This window comes from Oreochromis niloticus, linkage group LG3 (genome assembly GCF_001858045.2).
Source record: "Oreochromis niloticus isolate F11D_XX linkage group LG3, O_niloticus_UMD_NMBU, whole genome shotgun sequence".
NCBI lineage: Eukaryota > Metazoa > Chordata > Actinopteri > Cichliformes > Cichlidae > Oreochromis > Oreochromis niloticus.
Window position 1 is genome coordinate 14,097,532 of NC_031967.2, and position 12,585 is coordinate 14,110,116.

Sequence of the window (12,585 nt, forward strand, 5' to 3'; positions counted from 1 at the left end):
CAAAGGAATTCAATTTAGTGTTTTCAAAGGGGGCCCCTGGATGGCATGAGTACATGCATTTGCAAATGACATTTATTGGACTGTGATTTGAAGAGGGGGGCCAGGCGCAGAAAATCAGATGATTAAATGTGCTTTATTTTTAACTGAGCAAATTTCTCACACACAAATGTAAATGGATGTCATAAAGACTGGCTGAGAGAGAGTGTGATGCTGGGAATATGTAGAAGAGGAGAACGCTGCAGATGAATGCAAACGGAGCAGCAACATTAACCATGAAAACCAGTGCAGACTGACGAACAGTGTGCGTGTCGGGGGGGTAAGTCGCTTTCAATCACTTGGCTCTGGACATAACATATTTTTGCCAGGCTGCTGAGCACGCCATGAGGACTGATTGACTCGATCCTGATTGTTGAAATGCACATGCCCGGGATGAGGCAGACCGGGGGACACGGGTCTCATTTTATTTCCTGGTTAACATCGAGAGAAGGAGCTCAGTTTGCCTGTTTCCTTTAGTTTTCTCTTAGTGCAGTGTCCATTTACCCCGCTCTGACTTGGCGTCGAGTCAAGTGTTCATCTTGTTGCTTTCCCTAGAACTACCGTAAGATTTGCAGCCTTGCCTGCATGTGCAGGGTGGCAGCTCTGCTCCTGGTACCCTGCTTATAAAATGAGAGGAAACATTAGTATAATTACTAAATTATTCTCCAACTGAATTCAAATAAAACAGGCTCCGTATCCCATCTTTTATTTTGGGTGGAGTTATAATGAGTTGCGCACAGCCTTCATCCTTCCATCTGCTTGTCTGACAGTCTGTCAGTGTGTGCATATACCATTTGTTCATTTGAATATCTGTTAGTTTATTCATGTCTGCCTCTTGGTGCTCTCATTACTGTAAGAGGGTTTGGGTTGTAAAGGATGATTAAAGATATATACAGTTTGTTGTGCTTACTGTAGTACTGCGTGAACCTCCTTGCCAGCAGGGCTCTCCATTCTCATAGACCATCTGACTGTAGTGGTTCTTTGGCTTTCCTGTCCACATCCCCCACATCCTGAAAAATGTTTAAAAATATAAATGACCTAAGACACAATATATGTTATTTTACTTAAAGGTACAGTGTGTAAAATTTCACCACTAGATGTCAGCGCATTGCCGATTGCATTCAACAGAGTTCTGTTTGCTTTCTCCTTCAAATTTAAGTGCATAATTGTCGTTACGGTGGCCGCTGCAGGACAAACATGTTTTAGTCGGCCAAGAGAGAGAATTATTTAGATTATACCCCATGTATCCAACAGGCACAACGTGTAAAAAGACATTTTAGGACATCTTTGAATAATATCAACACTTTACAATGAATCAGGAATAAAAAAAACAATGTGTCGATTAAATATTTTGCAGTATTTTAAGTTTTCACCGTTCCGAGTCCACAGCTTTGGCCACTGCTCATCAGTAGTGACTGTACTCCAATAATAATAAGAGTCTGGATCCACCACAGAGACTTTTGCTTTCTAGGTAGGCTGTCAGTCCACTGTTTACCTCAGCGGCCAATGCCGGGTTAGAAACAGCTGTGTCTATAATGGTTGATATGACTGTAAAGACCGATACGACTTGATGGGTCGGTGACGCTTACTTGTGTCTGATGATATTGATACTGAGTTCCTGAGGATATTGTGAACTTTTCTGTCAGTAAGAGTAACAGTTTTTGAAATGGATCTAACACTGGATCTTAGTGAGTGATGCTTGGTAAACTTAGCTGGCTGCTGTTTAGTCAGCTTGCTTTTCAGCTGTCCAGAGACGGGAGGGTCGCAGGTGTAATCTGAGGACAGTAACTGTGACAATTTTGGGAATAAATAAGAACGTTTTGTGTGTTAAAACTCGGACTTCAGTTCAGGAGAATGAGGCTTGAGGTGAAGAGGAAGAGGTTGACATTTTATTCAGATGCCAGTGATGTTGACTTTTTCCTTCGTGTTTTTGCTTCTTAGGCGAAGCGGACCTCTTCTCCAATGATAAAACACGAATAAGATTCCTCATATTTTAAGCATGAAGGTTCAGTGAATGTTCCTCCACTACAAGTGGACACCTTCGAGATCCCCTCTGCATTTCGAATATTACATATTTGACCTCCTCTAGTCATGTAGGTAAAACACAAATGTGTGGAAGGGCAATGTCCACCTTTGCCACTGTGTTCAAGATGACGGGGCAACATGGCAGCTTCTACAAAAGAGCACCCACTTGTATGTATTTTTAATAGATTAATTCTACGTTTATGAGAACACATCAATTAATTAAACACTAATCAATGTATATTTGAGTATAATATTATTTTTTTCTATTAAATAACATAAAAAAACGACTTAATGTACCTTTAAGTTTGTGCATGTTTGTGTGGAAATAAAGTTCCTATCTAATGGTCAAAAATGGTCTTTTAAGACTTAACCAGGACCAACTCAGCCAAAAAAAACACAACTTTTTTTCCTTTTTTGTAAACACCACTCAGTTGGCTTATTGAAAAACACTTTCTCTCAGCGAAAATAAAAAGCTGGCAAGATGGGCAGCCTGGCAGTGCCCTTGTTTGGTTCCTGGCACCGACAATCACGTCCCCTCTCCTGTTCAACAATGGAGGGGAAATATTAATTACCGTTTTGTCAGAATTAATACTGTGTGCAGGAGGGAAGGAGAAGAGGAAAACAGAGAAGCCTATCTCGAATGAGGCTGTGCCTGCCCAGTGCTAGCTAATTACATTCTCACCAAACATTTCAAGGGGAGTTATGAAAACCAAAGCAAACCAGGGTGCCAGTGGACTCCATCCAACACAGTAGTGACAGATGCCATTTCATTATGTTTTTACTGGCTAACTTCCTCTGATCTTTTGTTGAGCTCGAGCAGCTTCTTTGAGGTGGTGTCAACTGTAGCGGCGCTGGTGGTAAGCACTGATTTTTAAAAAAGATTGTAATCCTGTTGAGAGAGGGGGGGGGTCTCGGTGCACGACTGACTGAAGAATTTATTGAAATATGTCTCGCTCTGATCTCTTGCCTTCTTGTTCCAGCTAGGAACTATTTTCCTGTCAAGACAAAGCGCGAGTAATAGAATCAATCTTTGCCTCACTTTCCGGAAAACATACAGCAAATGGGAAAAATAAACCTGCAGCCCCTCCCCCCTCTAATGGCTTGTTGGTCTTCTATTAATCAGCCAAGATAAAGAGCTGCAAAAAGCTATAAATTCAAAGTATTCTTTTAATTTGCCTAAGTGCATCCGTCACCAGTGCCAATCCTGTCACAAGGACCCAGCCCTTGATCAATGTGCTTGCACTGACCTTTCCGCAGGGGATTAACATAGCAAGAGCTGCTCTGAGTATTGCGTTTAGTATTATGAAGGCTAATCTGCTTTATTTCATGACCTATTATGATATTTTTATTGGTGGTTCTAATTGATCTCAGTAGGATATTACGCTGACAGCTTGACACTGAGTAAAGTGCATTGCTCTAAAGCTCAACAACAACAAAAATTTGTTAGTTTTTTTCCTTTTTGACCCAAGTTATCATAAATCTTAAACGACACACATGAAATAATAATAATTAATTATTATAGTCATAATGAGAGGCTGTAAACAAAAAAAGGACTCTCTATTCTGGGTGTTTATGTTTTTTCCAAGAAATGCAGAATTTTTCACTCCTCTAAATATTTTTTTTCCTCTTTTGACCTCAACGAGAGAAAATATGGAGTCATCTCTGATTTCAAAAACACTCTCCTGCTTGTACGGACACACAGCTGTCTTCAGGTCCCCGAGCGTGACTTTTCTACTCTCCTTGAAGCGCATGGCTTATTTAAGACGCCCGAATGGGTCAGTTGAAGGTGAATTGCTCACACAAGTGGGAGCCGGCTCGGGACCGAGCGCCTCGCCTTTTTCCTTTGAGCCTGTTTGATTGGGTTTTAGCACTCTGTTAGCACCAGGAGGCCCTCAAATGGATTGCTGTCAGGGCCGGCAGACATGCCAAGTGGAGAAAGCGACAGCGCTCCTGCTTGCGCTGCGAGTTGACCGGCGATCCCTTGCGCATCACCTCTGCGCCGGCTCATCCATCCCGACCCCCTCCAGCCCCCCAATCCCCCTAACGCGCGCACAGCTCATTCCCCCTCGCCTCACCTTCGTTCACTTCCTTCCTTAATCTCCATTCTCACTCTGTCAGCTCTCTCGTGCCCCAGGAGGCGGCATAGGCCCCCGTCAATTAGGCTTGAGTTATTGCTGAGATATGGCCAACACAATCCAGTGTTCCAGTCGGGAGATGGAATCTTATTGACAGATCATTCCCCGTAATAATACCTACTCGCAGTCGGTATTGGCAGGCCGTTTTATAAAGCCATTCCACACCTATCAACAGACTAGTGCACTGCCAGGTGTTCACACCTGTGGAAAACTGCTTAATTTCAAGGCACCAGGGTGCATAAACATTACTATATGTTACTCTGACCCCGTGACAGACAATATAGCTGAACCCAAATGTGCAAATTGACCCCTCTGGCTCAGTGACAACTTCATTTTCTCATCCAATTTGTCACAGTTTGGCTTTAAGCTGCAGCCATGACACAAATCATGCTCGCTCACACTTGTAGCAGCAGGGTCAGTCTCCTTAAATGATCTGCTTTACTATATGTATTTTCTTGTTGGCTGATCTACTGCACCTGTTTGAACAGAGCTACAGAGAATTCCAAACATTACTATTCAAACAGCGACGAGAAACAAACAAAAAAAAACAGACGTCTTTTTCTGTTTTTAGAAAAATGGCATGGACGAACATATTTTGAGTATGTAAATAGATTAGCGCTGCCGGCGGAGGGTAGAAATCCATTTCCAACCACAGGAAACGAGGGTCCACAAACCCAGACTTCCTTTTTAGTGATTAATGATGGAAGATATTGAAGCCGTGCTCTTTTTCAGGCTTAAAACGTCCAGAATCTTATTTCCAGATATCTGCGTTACGATCCTTTCTTTGTCTGGCCTCTCTTAATGCTATAAAAGGCACCTTCCATCAAAGATAAACCTGTAATAGCAGCGTATCCGGCCAGCTAAAACTATTATCTGTACATCTACTTTGCATTGCTGGTGAGATGGTGGGCCTCGGAGAATCCAGACATGCCTCTTACCCGTGCACATTAGGGAGGCAATTTCATTTAATTTGGTCTCCACTAAGGTGTGATTTCTATTGACATACTGAAAAGCAGGTGGAGTTGTGATTTCATTTAATCCAGTGCCCACAAACAGGCGTGCTGTGTGTGTTTATATGTATATATTAGAAAAGATGGGGGTGGGACTACAGTATGTTGTTGATTATCCAAACTGTCACTTCAGGAATTTAAAACAATACTTTATAGCTGTCAGAGCAGGTTTTTTTTGTTTTAATATATATAATCTAATCCTGATGAAGAGTAATTAGCATTAAAAGAGCTGATTAGGCCCCTTTTCTTCTTCTGATAATGACTTGAGCTGATATAAGCTCCTCTTATTTCTCAAAAATGATGTGGTCGCCAGCGGTTCTGTTTTAAACTTCATCGCAGTGCTAATCCGTATGCCTCGAGTGATAAATCCCGAAGATCCACGGCTAATCTCGCTCAACAATGACAGGAGAGTTACCCCCTCTGATACAGCCACAAATCAGCCTTTCAGAAGCAATTATCATTTTGGACAACTCTACTCTGGTGCTCAAACACCCTGCAGATACTGAGCGGGGGGAGAATCTGGGCCAAAAGTGTATTTTTGCATGCCTTAATGGGCATGTCAGTGTGCATGTGAGACCCCAGGCCTTCACTGGAGAGGACCATCGGGAAAAGAAGACCATGGTGGCCTCTTTTAGAATGTTTCCTCAACTATTTTTGCCTACAGAGGTTTCTTTGTATCTATGTAGACATTAGAAAGCTGAAGTAAATGACACGAAGCATCAACCTATCATGCATTAAAACCAAACTACCTGCATAGAGTATATGCATTCATGAAACTTCATAGCTTCACATACAGTTTAGTGAAAAAGAAAGTAACCCTCTGTCTGTATCGGGACATACGTGACACCTTAATCCTGACATGTTACATCATACTATGCTGAAGCAGTAGCAGAATAGAGCATTGCAACCCGTACTGAAGGTCGACTTTAAATGCTTGTTGAGCATTAAAAACCGAAGGTACCAGTGACCAGGCAAAACGGCACACATTGTTACGTTCATTTCTAACCTGAAACACAGGCTAGACTTCTCTGAATCTGAATCTAAGGATGCTACATAGCCAACAAAATAATGACCAGCCTATTTGATTGGTGGGTGGGTCAAAGACAACACATTTTGGCAGGAAGAAAATAGTATTTCTCCATTTGCCAGTATGAGAATGATCCCAAACACACTGCCAATGCAGTAAAAGCAAACCTGGATAGAAAAACACACAGTGGAACACTATCAGTCATGGATTGGTCTCCCCAGACCTCAACATTATTAAGGCAGTGTAGGATCATCTTGACAGAGAACAGAAAAAAAGGCAGAAACATCCAAAGAAGAGCTTTGAACGTCCTTCAAGAAGCCTGGAGAACTATTCCTGAAGACTCTTCAAAGAAATTATGAGAAAGAGTTTAGATGTGCTGAGGAATAAAGGTGGTCATACTAAATACAGACTTTCAAGCTTTGAGAATTCTGTTTTTGTCTATCCATTCATTCACTTCCGCGTATCCTTATAGGGTCGTGAGGCGCGCTGGAGCCTATCCCAGCTGTGAGAGGCAGGGTACACTTGGACAGGTCGCCAGTCTGTCGCAGGGCTAACACATAGACAGAGACAACCAATCGCACTCACATTCAGTCCCCCATTCACACCTATGGGCAATTTATTGTTTCCAATTAACCTAACCCCACTAACTGCATGTCTTTGGACTGTGGGAGGAAGCACTTTAGACTTTATTTTGATAAGTGGAAGTTCAATCACTTTTTTCTCTTAAGACAAAATTAAACACGCTTTTCAATAAAAAACTCATACTTGTATTCTTCAAAATGCAATCCTCTCTTCTACAAATGGCTTTCGTGTGAGCGCTGTGATTAAAAATGATGAATTTCACTACCGACAGAATGAGAAAATCTCGATTGAATCTGCAGTGTTTCAGAATGATCACGCAGAAGGAAGAGTATTTAATGCCAACGTGCTTGAAGTCACAAATATTCGCGGCTATTTTAGGTTCTCATGGCGCTTAGTCAAAGTTAGTGAAAGATTGTAGTTCATTAAAAACAAAGTGAAGTAAAGAAACCCAAAAAAGGACGTGTTTACTTTAACATTTACTCAAAGGACAAGCTACAAAAACGCAGCAGAGACATTAAACAATCAGGTAGCAATTACATCTCACTGCAAGCATGTCTGGCAACCAGAAACAGTCGAGTAAAAACACAACCGTCACGCCAATTTACCGACAGATAAACGGCTTCAGAGGCGACTCCCATCAGTTTCTGTTACAGAGAGCATCGACATCAAGCCCGCTCCTTCAGAAGCGCTCTATTCATTTGCAGCCATGAAGCGACAGGAACTGTCACATCAGATATGCCAGCTCAGCGTCAAATTACTTATAAAAACTTCTTCAACAACCGGGTCCTTATACTGAATCCTCACCACCTGCAGTACTAATGAAATACAGTACCTATGTTAAGATGGTGTAATGTCTGTGCTTATTACTGTCACCTTCCCACTGTAGCATCCACTCATTAGCTGCCGCAGCAAATGAATTATACCTCACAGCTATGCTTTTGCTGCTTTAACACGGGGTCTGGAGCAGCACGTTAGTCCCCTCACTATGCAGTTAATGCCGTAATCATTTACAGCATGAGACGGGCCAGGGCACCGGCAGGTAGAGAGAGTAATTTGGGCGCTGGTGGTTAATTTGGATTTTGCGAAACGGCGCCATAAAACGGAAAAGGGGGGAAAAAAGGAAATGTTTCATCTCGTAGCAAAGCAGCAGAAGCAGCAGCAGGCATTGCTATAACCTTTACTTCCTCATGTCAGGTCACCAATCAGAGAGCAGCCTTCTCAGATGAGCCCAAGCACTGTCATTACTGCGCCAGTCACTGACACTCCTCTCACCCTCCGACCACCCACGGTGCCCAGCACCTTAATAAATAATTCATAGGCAAAGGAACATGTGAAGGGCACATGCTCAGTCAGGGCTTTGCTTTCAATTTGCTTCATGTGAATGACACACAAAGAAAACATATTGCCTTTTTCCACCATATTTGGGATGCAAGTTTTCAAAACGAGACCGAGATGCATCGTTACATGTAACGGTGTACGGACGAACTACGTAAAGACACGGTTCTTTGTTCTGGAGCACACTTCTCCTAAGGTAGAGCGCGCTGACCCACGTCATCGCTGTGAAACTGTAACACACAACAGGCGCGGCGAGTTGTGTTTTGCATTCGCCGCACAGACGGCACGCCGAGGCCATTTTATGCGCGGTTATAAAGCAGAGTCGGGGTGCATATTTCATCAACACCTCCTGACAGATATGAATCAGGGCTGATGTCAAACCCAAATCAGTATTCTGTTAACAGCTCACTTGTGCCTCATTAACGACTGGGCTAGATGTTGCCATGACTACCCAGCAGAAAGGCCATCGGGGGTTCACAGTGTCAGCTCCCCACTCCCCATCACTTTAACCCTCTCCTCAGACACACAAGAGTCATTACCCCTTGATAGCGCGTGGGCTGTTAAGTGCAGGGACGATATATCATAAAAACATTAGGAACAGATATATATATATTTATATATAGGTCTTTCATTTCTTATATCAGTGAGGGTGTTATATAAATGAATTTCTATATCTGCCTGGCTGTCAGAGTGGGCTGCACTAGTGTACTATTGTATGATCCTGCGGGCTGCCATGTTTCCAGGTAAAGAGGGCCCCTCTCCTCACTAATGGCACTCCAGCGAATGACCTTGACAGCTTGAAAACGAGCACATTAAGTAGAACACTTAAATGTATAATTATGCACTTGTTCCAGTGGAACTGTCGCTGCTCTGTAGGTTAAATCATTACGGGTTAGATAAGATGAAACAAATAAATAAGTAATTAAAATAAATACTTTTTTTTTAACCCGCTCTCTCTCTCTCTCTCTCCCCACAACTGCCTATCAAAACAATTAAGGGATTGGCTTTGATATGAACACATGAAAGGGAGCATCCCTGCACTCATTAAGTGAGCACATAAAAAAACAGAAAAGCGGAGAGCGGAGCAACAAACAGTCATTAGTCTTTTTGCCACGCGTGGAAATGCAGCGCGCCTACTTTCCACGTGACGGGTCGACTATTATGCATTAACACTGAACTCGCTTGCAACAAGAAACTTTGCAAATAATAAAAAAAGGTGAAATATTAGCTCTAGAAAAAGGTGAGAGTTTTTCAAAAGGATCGACCTGCTGTTAATATAACCCAGGTGCGATGTGGAGCGTACAGAGACATTGTAATGCCGCTAAGTTCTAACAATAAACAAGTTATATTTGCTCGCATATAAGCGAACCACCTGCAGCAGCATGGTGGGTGTTGAAGGATTAAACACTATGCCATAACATTAGTCAGAAAATATCGTTTTATGCATAATGCCAATTCTATATCGAGCCAAAATTTAAGAGGGAATCCGCGACTTGAACGAACCAAAGCGACTGAAAGCAGCGGCAGCGTTTTTATAAGAGTTATTGGTGTTTATTAGTCTGTGGAGACAATGTGTGTTTGTGCTGTACAGATATCACTTTGCCTTTTCCTATTGATCTAGCCCACCCACTGCTATGTGCGCTGCATCCCAAAATGAAACTGTTGATGTAAGCAACACAATTTGTAACAATGCAAATTATACAATATTTAATCTTGGGGAAAGCAGCCTGACTGCACAGTTTACACTGGGTTCAGTACTGCCAAAGGGCTGGAGCTGTGAAACTGGTGCATTTATAATAATGTTGATTAATTTTTATTGTCCACCATAGTTTTCTACTCTCCCAGAGTACTCAAAGCGCTCTATACAACAAGCCACATTCACCCAATCACACCCATTCTCACAAGCACTTTATCTATACTCGGTGCTTTCTAAGTACATTCACACACATTCATACTCCGATGGATGTATTGGAGAGCAAGTTGGGGTTAGTATCTTGCCCAAGGATACTTGACATGCAGACTGGAGGAGCCAGGGATTGAACCACCAACCTTCCGATCAGTAGGTGACCTGCTCTACCTCCACCTAGACAGAGAGAATGTCTAGGTGGAGGTTTAAAACCAAACTTAAATGAACTTTGCATTTTCTCTGATTTGTGGCCTTTAACAAACACCATTTCCCATGAGACCTAGCCAGTTAAATGTCACCAGTTCAACGAGGACATGGGCGAGCTGAGGGGCCGTGGCAGTGGGAAAGAGAGTGAATATTAAATGCGTTAAACATAAAAAAACCCCATACAAACAAGATCTAAACCCGTCTTGATGCATGCTCAATCATCCAGGTAAGTAAATCTCTAAAAGTTGATTCTGTTCATCTGGACGTAGCGTCCATCATCTAAACCCGTTAACGTCAAGTGTATCATATTTGGTAGATGTGAGCTTTTGAGAGCTCTACATCATCACCCCATAAAATGTAAATAAATTGCACAATAAAGCAGTACATGTAGTACTGAGACTCAAGTCTCAAAAAATTTGACTTTTTTGGCAAATGTTTCATGATTGTGGCTTGACGTGGCCATGAGGCTGTGTTTGGTTATTATAAATGTGGAGGATGTAGGTTGTGGTTATGTCTGTGTGCATGCTGCTCCACTGCAGCCTTTTTGATGGTAGTAATGTTAAAAATTCAACTGCTGTCACAAAAATTCTGAATCTAACGTTTCTCACCGACACGTTACACAGATTTTGGGAAATCTTAAAAAAAAATCAGCTAATAGCGCCCAGAAAATGACACACATTATTAGATCATATTTTCATTCGTAGCCAGCAACCCAAGTAAGGTTATTTCGTCAGGAGACGACGATGTGCATCGCTCCTGTCTCGGGTCGATGTTCAGTGTCTTTGTGCTCATTCGTAATCTGCTAGTGCTCAAGTGGTTTTACAGTAATAATCTTAAAACTCCCTCATGATTGCCGTGCAATGAAATGGCCACCTATCGAGATAATTAGCGACGGTGCTTTTCTCCTGTTTATGCGTGTGCAGCGCTGCAGAAAACTGCGAGTGAATAGTAATCAATCTAAAAATGAGAACGGAGGCGATATGTTTTCCATCAGGACCTCATTCCTTTTTAATGCTTCTAAAAAGACGTGGCGCTTTTCAGCTGTATTCATGAGGAACTGACTCTTATCGATCCACTGAGCATATTTCATATTACCATGGTCACAAAGAGTGGTCTCTCCTTTCTTAGGTTTGTGCTAATAAATTTGCTCAAACTAGTGCCCCCTCCCCCCCCCCAAAGGACTCAGACAGCCTGAAGGCATTTGAATAGCTGCATTTTTTTTCTTTTTCTTGTCAGTATCTGGGAAAATTTTCCTCCCCAACGTTCTGGTGATCTTTTGTGTGGTCATGTGGTCAACATGGGGTCACGTAAGTGAGCCTAGCCTAGGTGTGAGAAAACGCTAGCCCGAGAAAACGCCACTCTGGAAGCGGCATACGTATGTCTGCCGCATACCGCCACAAACAGCCGCCCTATTTGTATTTTTCACGGTGGCCAGCACATCCCACTCTCTCTGGGGTTGCTCTGCGCTGTCATTTCAACTGCCTGGCTCCTTCGCAGTGGGCATACACAGTCATTCACTGTGGTTTCAATGTTGCTAGGCTACCTCACTTCTCCACTGTTTTCTGTTTCAAAATCTACTGTTCAATAAAGCAGTTCAAGGGAGACCTGTGGGTTTGAATACTGAGCGATATGAACCAGCAGGAGAAACTGACAACACTAATAGCCTTTTTTTTTTCTCCCCCCATTTCACAATACTCTTTCTTTTCCTCCCTTGACTCGATAGCACACTAGCACAGTCTGCGCCTACCTCTACAGCCCATGCATCAGCTTCAATCATAATATTCATATACTGAAACATTTATAACCTTTCCTTATTATATTTCCCTATTTTGAAAGTGTGAGCCTGAGTCATAGGTGTGGTGTAAATCTTCCCTTTGTAGTCTTCCACTGTTTTATGGCTTGTCTGCTTATAGCCGCCCAGCAGTGTGTCTAGGAGTTATTATTATTCCTGTTTTGTCTATCCTGTTTTCAGCTTTGGATGTTGGGCGCATTCCAAGCTTGGACTGTCAAACACAGCGTGTTTCCAAGGGCAAAGGGTGAGCAAGCAAGCTGCTCGCCGGCCCCTGCACAATTTTAGCACTGCCTTTTTGTTCCCTCCCTCCTCGTGTGCTTGCAATGATGATGAGTGTAGAGCGGTCTGACCCCGGCACAATAGAAGGCCCAGCTCCTTGAACTTTGCGGGGCAACATACGCTGGCCCCCATGACCCTGACTGCGTGGCCACCTGATTTCCCTGGAGTCCCAAAACAAAAACTCATTGGATGACCCCCTCAACTGATCCCGTCCTCCTTCGCAGATACATTTAAATCATCCCATCCTCCTC

General features: G+C 42.8%; 1 protein-coding gene across 1 annotated transcript in view; it reads right to left on the bottom strand.

The window, feature by feature from the left end:
- The window catches only part of LOC100691113 (glucosidase 2 subunit beta), a 157,914-nt gene that overhangs the window by 2,885 nt on the left and 142,444 nt on the right, over nucleotides 1-12,585 (bottom strand). The window contains exon 14 of the mRNA XM_003450336.5: nucleotides 947-1,046. Coding sequence (XP_003450384.1) covers nucleotides 947-1,046 — 100 coding nt within the window. The remainder of the gene's footprint in view (nucleotides 1-946; nucleotides 1,047-12,585) is intronic.